Source organism: Theileria equi, chromosome 3 (assembly GCF_000342415.1).
Source record: "Theileria equi strain WA chromosome 3, complete sequence".
NCBI classification, from domain to species: domain Eukaryota; phylum Apicomplexa; class Aconoidasida; order Piroplasmida; family Theileriidae; genus Theileria; species Theileria equi.
This window is the reverse complement of record NC_021367.1, coordinates 1,600,596-1,612,900: the sequence shown is the minus strand read 5'-3', so window position 1 is coordinate 1,612,900 and position 12,305 is coordinate 1,600,596. Positions and strand designations below refer to the sequence as shown.

At 36.6% G+C, this 12,305-nt stretch overlaps 7 protein-coding genes and 1 non-coding gene across 8 annotated transcripts, besides 1 other annotated feature; 3 read left to right on the top strand and 5 right to left on the bottom strand.

Annotated features, from left to right (window-relative positions):
• Positions 1-64: 64 nt before the first annotated feature.
• On the top strand, positions 65-1,259 carry BEWA_008060 (elongation factor 1 gamma, putative; the record flags this gene model as incomplete). Its single annotated transcript, XM_004831005.1, has 2 exons — positions 65-67; positions 108-1,259. 2 exons carry the CDS (start codon positions 65-67, stop codon positions 1,257-1,259), a joined length of 1,155 nt encoding a protein of 384 aa, XP_004831062.1.
• Positions 1,260-1,508: 249 nt separating this feature from the next.
• Positions 1,509-2,365, bottom strand: BEWA_008050 (hypothetical protein; the record flags this gene model as incomplete). Its single annotated transcript, XM_004831004.1, has 6 exons — positions 1,509-1,681; positions 1,717-1,798; positions 1,834-1,947; positions 1,980-2,057; positions 2,093-2,161; positions 2,198-2,365. 6 exons carry the CDS (start codon positions 2,363-2,365, stop codon positions 1,509-1,511), a joined length of 684 nt encoding a protein of 227 aa, XP_004831061.1.
• A 152-nt stretch (positions 2,366-2,517) lies between these two features.
• Positions 2,518-4,096, bottom strand: BEWA_008040 (hypothetical protein; the record flags this gene model as incomplete). Its single annotated transcript, XM_004831003.1, has 5 exons — positions 2,518-2,810; positions 2,848-3,017; positions 3,052-3,696; positions 3,732-3,854; positions 3,891-4,096. 5 exons carry the CDS (start codon positions 4,094-4,096, stop codon positions 2,518-2,520), a joined length of 1,437 nt encoding a protein of 478 aa, XP_004831060.1.
• Positions 4,097-4,251: 155 nt separating this feature from the next.
• BEWA_008030 (hypothetical protein) lies at positions 4,252-5,467 on the bottom strand (the record flags this gene model as incomplete). The annotated part of the gene is made up of 4 exons (XM_004831002.1): positions 4,252-4,576; positions 4,609-4,743; positions 4,778-5,379; positions 5,414-5,467. 4 exons carry the CDS (start codon positions 5,465-5,467, stop codon positions 4,252-4,254), a joined length of 1,116 nt encoding a protein of 371 aa, XP_004831059.1.
• Positions 5,468-5,596: 129 nt separating this feature from the next.
• Positions 5,597-6,060, bottom strand: BEWA_008020 (hypothetical protein; the record flags this gene model as incomplete). The annotated part of the gene is made up of 3 exons (XM_004831001.1): positions 5,597-5,682; positions 5,716-5,818; positions 5,854-6,060. The coding sequence occupies 3 exons, from the start codon at positions 6,058-6,060 to the stop codon at positions 5,597-5,599; spliced, it is 396 nt and encodes a 131-aa protein (XP_004831058.1).
• A 343-nt stretch (positions 6,061-6,403) lies between these two features.
• Positions 6,404-6,475, bottom strand: BEWA_008010. Its single transcript has one exon. It is a non-coding gene; the product is annotated as a tRNA-Thr (tRNA).
• A 125-nt stretch (positions 6,476-6,600) lies between these two features.
• Positions 6,601-6,629: a sequence feature (AT_rich).
• Positions 6,630-6,725: 96 nt separating this feature from the next.
• On the top strand, positions 6,726-9,809 carry BEWA_008000 (WD domain, G-beta repeat family protein; the record flags this gene model as incomplete). The annotated part of the gene is made up of 4 exons (XM_004831000.1): positions 6,726-6,798; positions 6,858-7,864; positions 7,900-8,211; positions 8,247-9,809. The coding sequence occupies 4 exons, from the start codon at positions 6,726-6,728 to the stop codon at positions 9,807-9,809; spliced, it is 2,955 nt and encodes a 984-aa protein (XP_004831057.1).
• A 1,057-nt stretch (positions 9,810-10,866) lies between these two features.
• Positions 10,867-12,273, top strand: BEWA_007990 (hypothetical protein; the record flags this gene model as incomplete). Its single annotated transcript, XM_004830999.1, has 1 exon — positions 10,867-12,273. One exon carries the CDS (start codon positions 10,867-10,869, stop codon positions 12,271-12,273), a length of 1,407 nt encoding a protein of 468 aa, XP_004831056.1.
• Positions 12,274-12,305: the final 32 nt, after the last annotated feature.

Here is a 12,305-nt window from a genome sequence, read left to right as displayed (position 1 = left end):
CAAAATTATATTCCTCTTATAATAGAATCTTCTATCTTGTTTAACAACTTTTACCTTCGTCAAAATGGTTTGTTGATCTATGCTCAAAATTGTCATAAAACATACAGAAAATCACGGGTGCTGACATTGATGATTTGGGAACTAAGGCTGTTCTTGCAACAACTGCATTTCTTGACCTAAAATTCGACTTTGCTCTGGCCAAGGGTAAATGCGAATCAGCCTCCGGTAAAGAGTGTCCATTTAGTGAGCTTAAACCTTGTGTCAATCTTCTTTTGGGTAGCAACCACGGTGATCTTTGTGGTCATATCAGCATTTGCCGCCATTTGGCTGAAGCTGCTGTAAAGGGAGCTGTTGATGAGGCTGCTTTATTCAACCTCACCGATATGACATCATGGCTAGAGTTTTTCCACAATGGATTGTTTATGGCTAGTAGGTGTGGAAAGGGTCTGCCAGCAGATGGAACCACCGATGCCTACGTAGGAAAGGTTGTAAAGGCTATAAACGGTTTCTTGGCTGGAAACACATTCTTGGTAGGAGAGAGCTTGGGTGTATCGGATCTCGTTTTGGTTGTTACATTGGACCATTTGGTTGCTGAGGAAAAACTTCTACCTTCATTCCTTGATAGTTTGGTCCATTTGGCTAGATTGACGAGAACTGTAAAGGCTAGTGACGCATTTTTAACCTTCTCCAAAATGCTAGTTACATTCAAAGCCACCGGATCATTATTTGATACTCCAAAGGAGGCTCCCAAGGACGAACCAAAACCAAAGGTAAAGAACCCAATGGATTTGCTACCACCTACTTCATTCAGTTTGGATCAATGGAAGAAAACTTACAGCAACTGTAAGGGTGACTTGTACTCTGGTGTCATGCCGTGGCTCTGGGAAAATTTTGATCCAGCAGGTTGGACATTTTATTTCATGAAGTACAACAAGCTTGAGGATGAATGTACATCTGAAATATTCACATCGAACATGCTTAGCGGCTTCTTGCAAAGATTCGAGACGGAACTTAGGCATTATTCATTCGCAGTATTAAATGTTTTGGGCTCCGGGAGTGCCTTTGATATCAAGGGTGTCTGGCTCGTTAGGGGAACCGAATTGCCGGAACTTATTACAAGTCATCCCTCATTTGAATTCCATAGCTTTGACAAACTCGATGTGACGAATGAGGCAGATAAGAAGGTTGTTGCTGATTACTTTTGTGCATGCGACGATATTGATGGTGTACCAATTGCAGATTGCAAGGTCTGGAAGTAAACACAATAACGTTGTTATTATATATGGTATATTTTATGTACTCATTATTTTTGTGATTCATTACATTTTTCGTAAAAGTCTTTTTGGGAGCTACATGCCTTTGAAACATCTTCTAAATTTTTTTCTCCGCTGTTCTCTATAGTTATCGCAGATTTCATGCATTTGAAAAATGCTTCACATTTGGATTCACAACCCTTACTCACTGTTGGAAAATAACCTTTAAAGAAACCCTTTTCCATTTTAAAATAATCAAATGATAATTGGTGAGTCATACGTTCCAGATGATACTTTGATAGTGTTATCAGATGGGTCAATAGTATTTTTGTGTAATGTTAACGTTCTATCTACTCGCTTCGTTTCATCACAAGTATCTTCACCTAACTTAACGAATGTTCCACCACACGTGTTAGCGTGCTTTTTCCCTAAAGTTTCATAACCAGATAGCATTTAAACATACACCATCTATCCCTGGGACCTGGTGCTATATTCTTGGATCTCTTAATATAACCAAAATGAGGTGACTTCAATCGACAATCACCCTGAAACAAGCATATATTAATAACATTCTACTTACTGTACAACGCCAAATGTGTTTTCTATAGTAATTTACTTCGTCATGAAAGTTGTGATATATTGTAACGTTGAGTCCAGTAATTTCATTAACTCGGTTCATATGCCATATAAATTCCTGTTCCATAAATTCATATCCACTCAACCAACCTTTCCATGTGCATAAAGTTTCTTATTACGCTTTTTAAGGAACAAATATGCATGGATCATTTCATGTAGGAGAATCTCCTATTTAGACACATTATGAAATCTTTGACCTTTACCTTGCATTCCTTAACTGCTCTATATCTCAAAAGAGATTCACTTAGGCGAATGTTGCAATAACCTTCTTTCTAAAGATACAAATGTGTGAAATACTAAAATACAACCTCGTATGAGCAAATACCCGCAGAAAGTGTTAATTTCTTACTCCAAGAAACACATACAACATCTAAAAACCCATCAAAACATAAATTGTTGAAATATGAGAAATATTCATGTAAATTGAATTCCTCAAACTCTGAGTGTGAATCTAGTCCGATAATTTCGTCGTTCATAAATCAATCTACCACAAAACAAGATCTAAAATATGCATATAATGATAATTGTTGAATTATAACTGTTAAAGTAGGATAAATGTGATCCTAATGTGAAAATTAAAATTGTGCATACTGCCTAAAGATCATCACCCTAACTTAACCTATATTACCTATGAACCTAGGATGAATCTTCTAACCTCATATATGAACGAAAGTGGGAAGGTTGTCTTGAGATTAGCAACATTAAGACAAATTCCAAGGGCGTTGTATGATCCCATGAGACGTCCGGTGACTTTTTCATCACTGTTATTGAAGGTTATTGTGACAATATCACCAATATGGTCATTCCAATCTTTCCTACATTGTAAAATTGCCTGTTTAGACGTTCTAGTTTCTAATAATATTGTGTGATTCTTGAGAACTTGAGTATATTCATCATTGTCCATTTCTTCCAACCTCTTTTCTAGAGAAAAGGTTTGCAGATATATGCATTAACAAACCCAGCTTCATAACCATAAGTGCTAGTTCGTCCTCAGAAATAGTAGTAAGTTCATCACGAGTTCTTTCAACTATGATTTTCACAACTCCAGCCATCCAAGTGATATCATACACATCAAGACCAGTGTGCAACCTAACTTTCTGTGGAGGCCAACCAAATGAAACGCAGTCCCTATAAAATTTAATGAAATTGGAAATCATCATACCTTATTACTTCATCGGCCCGAAGTCTCCAAGGGCTATCCAGTGGATCGTCCCAATTTTTCAAATCTTGAAATACAGGACTGTCTTTTGGAGTATAAGTCCAACTATCTTCCATATACCTGAACTCGAGTGGATTTTTCTGGTGGTAGTAATCATTCTCTATAATTCTTCTATAGTTCAACACCATCCAAAATCGCTCATCTTCGTCACTCACTGGATAACGGTTTGCATAATATGCCTCTCTCATTTCCAAAGGTAAGCTGGCAAATTCTTCATACGTTAGTGCCCATTCATCGCTACGACTCCTTTTTAGCCAACGTTTTTGTTCAGTTCTAGCCTCCGCAATAGTTTTGATATCATTACGAATCGTTGGTTTAGGTTGTAAATGTTTCTCCAACTTATCAAATGGATCAAATTCTTGGAACAATGAGGTATTTATATCCATGCCTTTTTCACAAAGTTCTTCATAACTCGGCCACGGACCTATCCCTGGTCTTATTAGATCATACTCAGCGAGATCTGTCTCCATCTTGCCTATTTCCTTCTTTATATTCCCGTAATGTATGAGTTTTCTATAATTTGGGCAAAATGTTCGATTAACATCTTCTATAGGAGTATCGTTTTGATGTTCTACCGGTTCTCCTCTCCTAACAAATATATATCATAAGTAGCTGTATATAACCTTCTGAGCTCTGAATTCTTTAAGTATTCGGAGCAGGTTTGTGATTCATATTCATTCTCTTCGGAAGAATTTAACTTTGAAGTATCAAAAAACAAGTTTCTAGGGGCGTCATAGTATGGATATCTAAATGCTATGAAACAATAGAGCAATTAAACATACGGTGGAAGCGTAGAACTCTTGTATCGAAATAAGGGGTGATCAGCGCTTGGATCTCTTAGGAGATCACCAAAAATAACGAATTTGCGGCTTACTCCATCTACGTTGGTAAAGTAAAAATCGTTGGTTAAGAATCCAACAGAACCTCTAAATTTTATACAATTTGCATATGAACAAAGACACAAAATTAAATAAAATCTATTGTACATGATATTATCGATTATTACATGTGAAAACAAGCCGCATTTTGAATATAAAATATAATGTGTCAAAGACCCATGTACAAGGTCTACGCATCCAGATCGCTCCCACACACAATATGGGTAACTTTAGATACTAGGGGTGATTAAATCTGAAAAAGGAATCAAATATATGAGATATTCTCAAAATCCTTTGTATCTGTACTGTTCCATTTTGGTGGAACTGTATACGGTAGAAGCCAATCTTCATCTTGATATCCTTGAAGTTGGTACAGTTTTTTGGTTACTTCATACACATCATTCCTTAACTCCAAATAATCCTTGTAAGTCACACTGGTTCTCTTGAGAGAATAACAAATTGCTCCAAGATTATTGTGACGTCTTACAAATGCTAACTTCAGCATTTTTGCGGGAGAATCCTTTATAAAGGTTGAAGTGTAAATCACTTTAGTTATAATACCAATGTGGTCCCGAAATTTAACAAAATCGCTGTACATTTTGTTTTTATGATAAAAACAAACTCAGGTTCAATGAACATAAGAATAGAAGAATCCGAATCCCTTAATGCGAGCGCTAAGGAATCGAACGTATCAACAACTGATTGAGATATTCTTGGCTCAGCATTCCAATTCGATGCATTTATACTTTGAGTTAACCTTAAATGATATGACCCATATAAAATAGACAAACCTGCAAGATATATAGTCTAGGAAACTTTTTCCAAGGATAATGGAAATAGAACCTGCGCAAAGAGTCGATTTTTGTAAATTTTCCGGTACTACAACAGTAGCGGTTGTAGATCCGTCCGGATTAAAATATTTTAATGAAGATGTTGAAAGAAATTCAGCATTTTTACCGATATAATTATCCTTGTCCGACCAAAACAGTTTACTTTTAAGCTTGATAGCTTCAAATATTGCAGTATCACTGAACTCTATTCCGAAGTAGTACCTAAATCTAAACCTTTTTCTCAAATCCCAAATCAGAGGATGTTTTCCATGACCAACCTCCAGTATTGTATCATCATTAGACATGAGTTCTGAATTTTTACGCAACCTTCGTAATGATAGTGCTATAACCTTAACTGTTTCAGCAGTACCAAACCCAGAAAATGGGATGTCCGATATTTTCTCGTTGGTATAAAATGAATTCCACGCTTTCGTTTCGTTTTCAACTATGATTTCATTAACATGAGGTATAGTTTTGTCAAATTCATCTGCGTCAAGACCATATTCGGATTCCGTATATCTTCGTGACTTTGTTCTTTTCCTCAATGATACACGGCGACCATCCTAAACATTTAAATAATGATATATATATACACACCTGATTGTCGTAAGACTCGATAACATCATCCTTATAAAATATGGAATGCTTCATCTTAATTATACATTATTACCGTGAAAATAAATGTGAAAATCCATAACTAGAAAGATATTTAAAAATTAACGAAATTATCTTAGAGTAATCGGAAATTCTCTGTAGAAATCACAACTATGAAAGCCATAGCTAATTAGCCCCAAACATCGTCTTCGATGCATTCACTTCTGATAAATTTTGAATCAAATTGTCCCTTAATTCGGAATCCTCCTTCTCTGAAAAGTTTTTCGGAGATTGTTGTAACTTACCGTTTGAGGAAACTTCAGTTTCGGGATTCGCGCCATTTAATATCTCTGTAGTACCCTTAACTTCGTCGTTATAGTTCTTTCCGTCACCACTTAGCTCCATTGGCTATAATAATGCAATGTGTAGAGTTTATCACTCACCGGTACAAAAGGAGGCTTGATTTCTAGACTACCCGTGTCTAGTAGTTCATTTAGTTGGTCCTTTGCAACAGGTTCTAAATGTGACGTGAATGATGGATTTAAACTAAAACCTTTAATCAAAGCTCCTATTGCTTTAATGTTCCCTTCTTCCAGCTTATCTGGTAGGTACGAAAAAATGTAGTCCTCATTAGTAGGCAATAATTTCATGCCAGTAGGATGGTTACAACATGATGAAGGAAAGACTAGATAATCATCGATCTTAAGCGCTGGAGAATCTGAAAGCGTTGGGCTTCGCGTATGAAAATTTATGGCCACACATGAGAATGAATGAATTGTGAATGCTATAACAATTGACAACATGAACTTTGAGTGTATTTATGAAAGGTAACACAGGCCAAGAGTAAAAAAAATTAACAACCAGACATTGGATCCAACTAAAGGCTGTTTACAATCCTATATGTGTACTATATAAATGGCTAATTGGGTATCCATTGTCCATAATATTTGTTTATTGATTACATAGGAAAAATAATAAAGAAACAAAGACAAAAGCCACCTGGGGGGATCGAACCCCCGACCTTCGGTTTACAAGACCGATGCACTACCACTATGCTAAGGTGGCGAACACCGGAGGCGAATTTTGAGTGGTAAAATGGAAAATAACCATCTTGGAATCTGGTATGATTTGTAAATTCTTAACGCAAGAAAAAATAATCAATTTCTCGAACTCCCAGATTTATTTCTACCATAATATAATTAAAATATTCATAATTTTTGCTATAATTCGGTTATTTGAAGAGTTATTCTCCCAAAGATGTTCCATGGTTAAAAAAATCTCTATAATGATCCGCCTACTCTATTAAAGCTATCTAATGTCTATCTACTCCTTGGGCAATGTATGTGGAGCCCCTTATACAGGAGGTAGGATCTCCTTTAGCCCTGATGGTAAGAAAATCTACATTATATACATGTTTAATCCGTAATTACACTATAATCACTTACAGGAGGATCATTATTGGCTCCTGTAGGAAATAGAGTAACGATTTACGATCTTCAGACCAACAAAAGTACGACATTATCTTCCGAAACAAGATCAGATCTGGTATCAATCGTTTGTCATCCAACAAAGCCATTGGCAAACTTGATTGATGAAGATGGATACTGCTATGTACTAAATCTTCTCAGAGACAAAATACTTCATCGTCTCAATTTGAACGATGCGACGAGTATCTCTGCGAGATCAATCGATGGTCCCGTTGGAAGATTGAATGACCCAAAGCACATAATAGGCCATGCTTCTTTTAGTCCAGACACAAATTATTTCGCGGTAGCAATAGCTAATAAGCTTATGATATGGACGTCTCCTCAGGAAGAATTATGTTGGAAGATGAAATTGCACAGGAAACTCACTGGACATATGGACAAAATCAATCATCTGGATTGGTCAAGTGATTCGAAGTTTATAATTACATCGTCGAAGGACATGACCGTTAGATTATGGTCAGTTGATCCAATACCAGGATTTGTTCCCTCTTCATTTGTTGACCATCGTAGATCGATTAAATCTGCATTTTTCACCAAAGATATGGGCCATATATGTAGTATATCCAGAGAAGGAGTTATAATTTTGTGGAAACTTACGGAAGGAACGAATGTTGATAATGCAGCAAGGAGTATTGGATCAAGAAGAAAAAGAAATGCCAAAGAAAGGGTCTCCTATATCAAAACTTCTGCAAACGAAGAGCATCCGTTCTGTTCTAGAACTTGGATAAAGGAAACACAGGGATATTGTAATCAGCCCGAGAAGGCACTGGTCTCCCGTATATCATATAACAAGGATACCAACATATTTGTTGTTGGATTTACAGGTGGAACATTTGGGATATACGAAATTCCTGAGCTAAAATCCCTGTATACACTGCGTATTGGAAATGAACTTCCTATTGTTGATTCCGTTGATATTACAAAGGATGGAGATTGGCTAGGTTTGGCTTGTTCAGAGACTGGAACGGTGAGTTTACATATTCTATATATAATATCATCTAGTTGGTCGTTTGGGAATGGAAAAGCGAAACATATATAATGAAACAACAAGCTCACTATTCTGGAGTAAGATGTGTATCATTTTCTACGAGTGGTAGCCATGCCATAAACATCGGTAAAGATACAAACAAAGATCTTAATGTGGACATTGATCAAAATTATGGATCAAACAAATTAGGGATGGGTAGTCGATATATTGTTGCAACTGGTGGATTTGACGGTAAAATAAAACTATGGGATAGTAATACTGGGCTGTGTTATGTCACTTTCCAAGAACATACTGCATCTGTCGAAGCAATATGTTTTACGCCTCAGGTTAGATCTAATATACAATCTTCACAAACATTCAGGCAAACGCTATAATATCCGCATCCCTTGATGGAACTGTTAGAGCGTATGATTTACTTAGATATCGCAACTTTCGAGTATTAACAGCCTCAAGGGTCCAATATACATCGGTGACCTGTGACTCTTCGGGGACAATTGTAGCTGCTGGATCCATGGGAGAATCATACTCTATTTTCATTTGGGATCTGCAAACGGGGAAAGAGTTGGATGAATTGCATGGTCATACAGCACCAATTTCAAGTGTGGTATTCCATCCACATCCGGCCTACTCAGGATTTTTAGTTTCTTCTTCATGGGATAAATACATAAACATTTGGAATATTTTTGGACGAGCAGATAAAGGAGGCTCTACTGAACCACTTCTGAATTCGTCAAGTATAATTGCAACTGCTTTTGATCCCCGCGGAAACTCAATTTTAGCGGCATCTATACTATGTGGACATGTAGTATTTTGGGACCTGGATAACTGTGAACAAATTGGAAGTATTGATGGAATTAGAGATATTCAAAGTGGTAGAGAGTATTCTGAACGTTTTTCTGCGATAAATATAAAAAACAGGAAGGATGATGATATTCAGTCGTCAGTTAATAAGAATCAGCATTTTAACTCCATAGCTTATTCATCATCCGGACGCTTACTTATATGTGGATCACGAAATTCTCCACATGTTTGCATATACAGTACTGGCTCATATATCCTAGTCTATATGTTTACCCTCACACACAATCGTTCTCTTTCTGGCATTACTAGGGTTCTAAATTCCAAGTATATGACGGAATACGGATACTCACTACAAGAATACGATTTATCTGATGATGAACATTGTGAAGGAGCTCAAGAAAGAACTAGAATAAAGACACATAAGTCATTGCCGGGAGTAAAAATTGGTGAATTTAAAAAGGAGGAAAGGTTCCATGTATGGTCAGTTTCAGCTTCATCAGACGGCCGTCAATTTGCAGCTGCTACAACTCATGGTTTATATATTTATTCCTTGGATTCTTATATCAAGACACCAACGCATGTGAATGAGGTACTTAAATCAGTCAATAATTTTGAGCCACAACTACTCACGAAGAATGTAACAACTACCAATGTAATATCTGCACTGGAAAAAAACGAATATACGGAAGCTTTTATATTGGCTTTGGCTCTGAACAATTTTAATGTACTTCTGATGGTTTATGAAAATGTCCCAGTTGATAAAATACAGGCAATCGTATCATCAATAGACACCAATTTTATTGGTGTTCTACTGAATTTTATCCGAAATATCATCAATAATGAGTCACCAAATGGCACTATTCATTTGGGATTCCATCTCGCGTGGCTGGAAACTATTTTTAATATACATATGCGTAACATTGGGGATGTCAACACCTCCAGTGTGATCCAATGCGGAAACATTGATGTTCGCACAATGATGCTACTACTCCTAAGACAGCTTAGGCAGACAAAATCGAACATTGTGGGCGTGCTAACCTCGAATGCACATACAGTAGACTATATTAGACGAGTCTGTGAAATGAATGTAGTGGAGCAGGAACGGTGCATGAGCCGCCTGTAAATAATATCTGCACAATAAATAAGCGAATAAAGTTATAATATCTAGATTTAATGCCGTTCATGACATCCACAGTATTAACCGAATTAAGTAAAAAGACACAGTGACTATGCGGCACAAACGGAAATGTAGTACCAAAAAATATCGTTGACAATATATTTCCGCTAAAATTGTGGTGTACTAGAGTGGAAGAGTGTATTTTATCGAGACATAGACGGATACATCTATCAGTTGCTTGTCTGTATACACTGCTCATCCATGTGGATATAGACCACTATGCCTACTTTTGCACGTCCATAATTTTTAATTTCAGTAATAACATAAAAGGATACCCCCAATTCGAGAAGATAAAAGGCAATGTGTTGCCTCCTACACATTAAACCCCATCTTAAGGCCTAGCAACGAATTGCAGGGTGCAATGCCCATAGAGTCAGAAGACCTCTACCTGGGCCCTTGAATTTGTTGTGGCTGCCATTTTATTTGTTTGTCTGTCTATCTATTTGTTACATGATAAGGAGTTTTCCTATCTGATGTTTCCTTGATATTGATATAATAGTTTTACATTGTTCTTATGCAGCAAATGCTCTTAGGTCAGAATTTACAAAGGAAATTTCCGATCCTGTGGATTTCATGTCTAAATTCTGCGTAATAAATCTGTCTTTGTAGCTGTATGGGTATTTTATACACTAATTTTATCCATGACAATTTAATGCATTCATTTCACTGTACATTACTGTCTAGATAAGTTGCACTTAAAGATAATCTGTCTTTTGGTATTTACTCCTGTGTGCACTTTTATTCTTTTTTGTCTTAAGCAAACACATTTGGTATCAATCAATTTTATTAATCACTTCTTCCTGAAATGTCTTATTGAAAATTTTCAATAAATTCTCGATTAATTTTGTGCCTATTGTGTACGATTGCTGTATTTAAAGCCAAATAATTAATGGTAAACTGTATGATTTGTTATTATTGTCTAATTTCAATGAAAACCTTGTGATTCCCTTTGGAACTGTTGTATCATCTATAACCTTTAATATTTTGTTTTAACCTGGTCATTATGGAGTTTAATGATCAAATGGATGTTAATTTTTCAAAAACCAATTCTGAAAACCAAAGATCCTTTAATGGACCCTTGGGAGATTATGGAGGATCACGTTTTGCCTCTATTTTCAATGAGAATAAACTCAAGTCTGCCGATGATGACGATGATTATAAACTTCTTATGGAAAGCATATTGAAAAGTGGCGGGAAAACGATCGTTGATCGTTTGAATGTTGGTGAACGTGGGTTTGCAGTAGACTACACACCCTCTACATCACTAAACACTTCATCCACGAGCATTAATTCACTGAACAGCAATGCCACAAATTCGTATGCCTATGTTCCTTATGTTAGTACTTCAACCGTTAATTCTATGGATAACATAACTAACACAGCGAATGGTTCATTCGATTCTTTTGTCAGATCTATAAATTGGTCCAATTCCAACAATAATGGCTCTTCCTTTAGGGATTCGATGAGACCCTCAAGCAGTATTGCTTCTGAGAGGTCCATATTCAGTGATTTTAATTCATTCAATATTGATTGGAGTTTTGGTGGTTCTTCATCATTCAGGAGCCCTGTTGTACAACCAACATATGTGGAATCCCTTCAAGCACTGAGCATCTCTTCCAGTCAACGTACTCAACCTTTTGTAGGAAGGGGTATGTCAAAGTATTTTAATTATCAAAATACTGTATCAAGTGAACTTGGACGTGCTTTATCTAACATAAGCAGTATTCTTGATCCTAGATCTGTTGGAATTCGTCAACGCCCTGTGGGTTCCCAGGGCACATTTAAATCTATCAACGCCTTCAGGAAGAATATTCCTAAGAAGAAAAAGAAGAAGAACAATGAACATTTTGCTCTTATTTCTCTAAGGGATAAAGAATTTGACGACGCTGTTGACTATCTGAAGGAGACCCTGGTTTCTCTATACAAGGACCAAATTCCACCCGTATATTTCAATGTAAGGGGTAGATTTATAGAATTTAACTCTAAGGGAATTGCTCCTGAACATATCATGGATGTTTGTAAGCGGAGATCCGACATATTCAATGTTGTCACAAATGGATCACTTAATGAAACGTATATATACTTGGTCGAGCCTCCAAGCTGGTTCAACAATTGGGTTGATCGTAACGATATGAACGATACATATCCTCAAGATATGTGGGACCAATTCATCACTTTCTTAGAAGGAGTAGCTAGCGGTCGCGATAATACAATTTTCTTCCCGGGGAGTATCTACGGTATGTCTAGGGTTCTACAAAGACTCAACTTGCCCTTCTTGGCTAACATGACTCTTGGAACCATCTGTCACATTGTTCAATTAGCTATTCGAGTAAGAAAGCTGATAGTTTATGATGTCAAAACTTTGAAACCATCACCTTCGTTTTTTTCTATACGCCCAACTCAGGGTTGACACTATAACTTCTGGTGATGTATATCTATTCT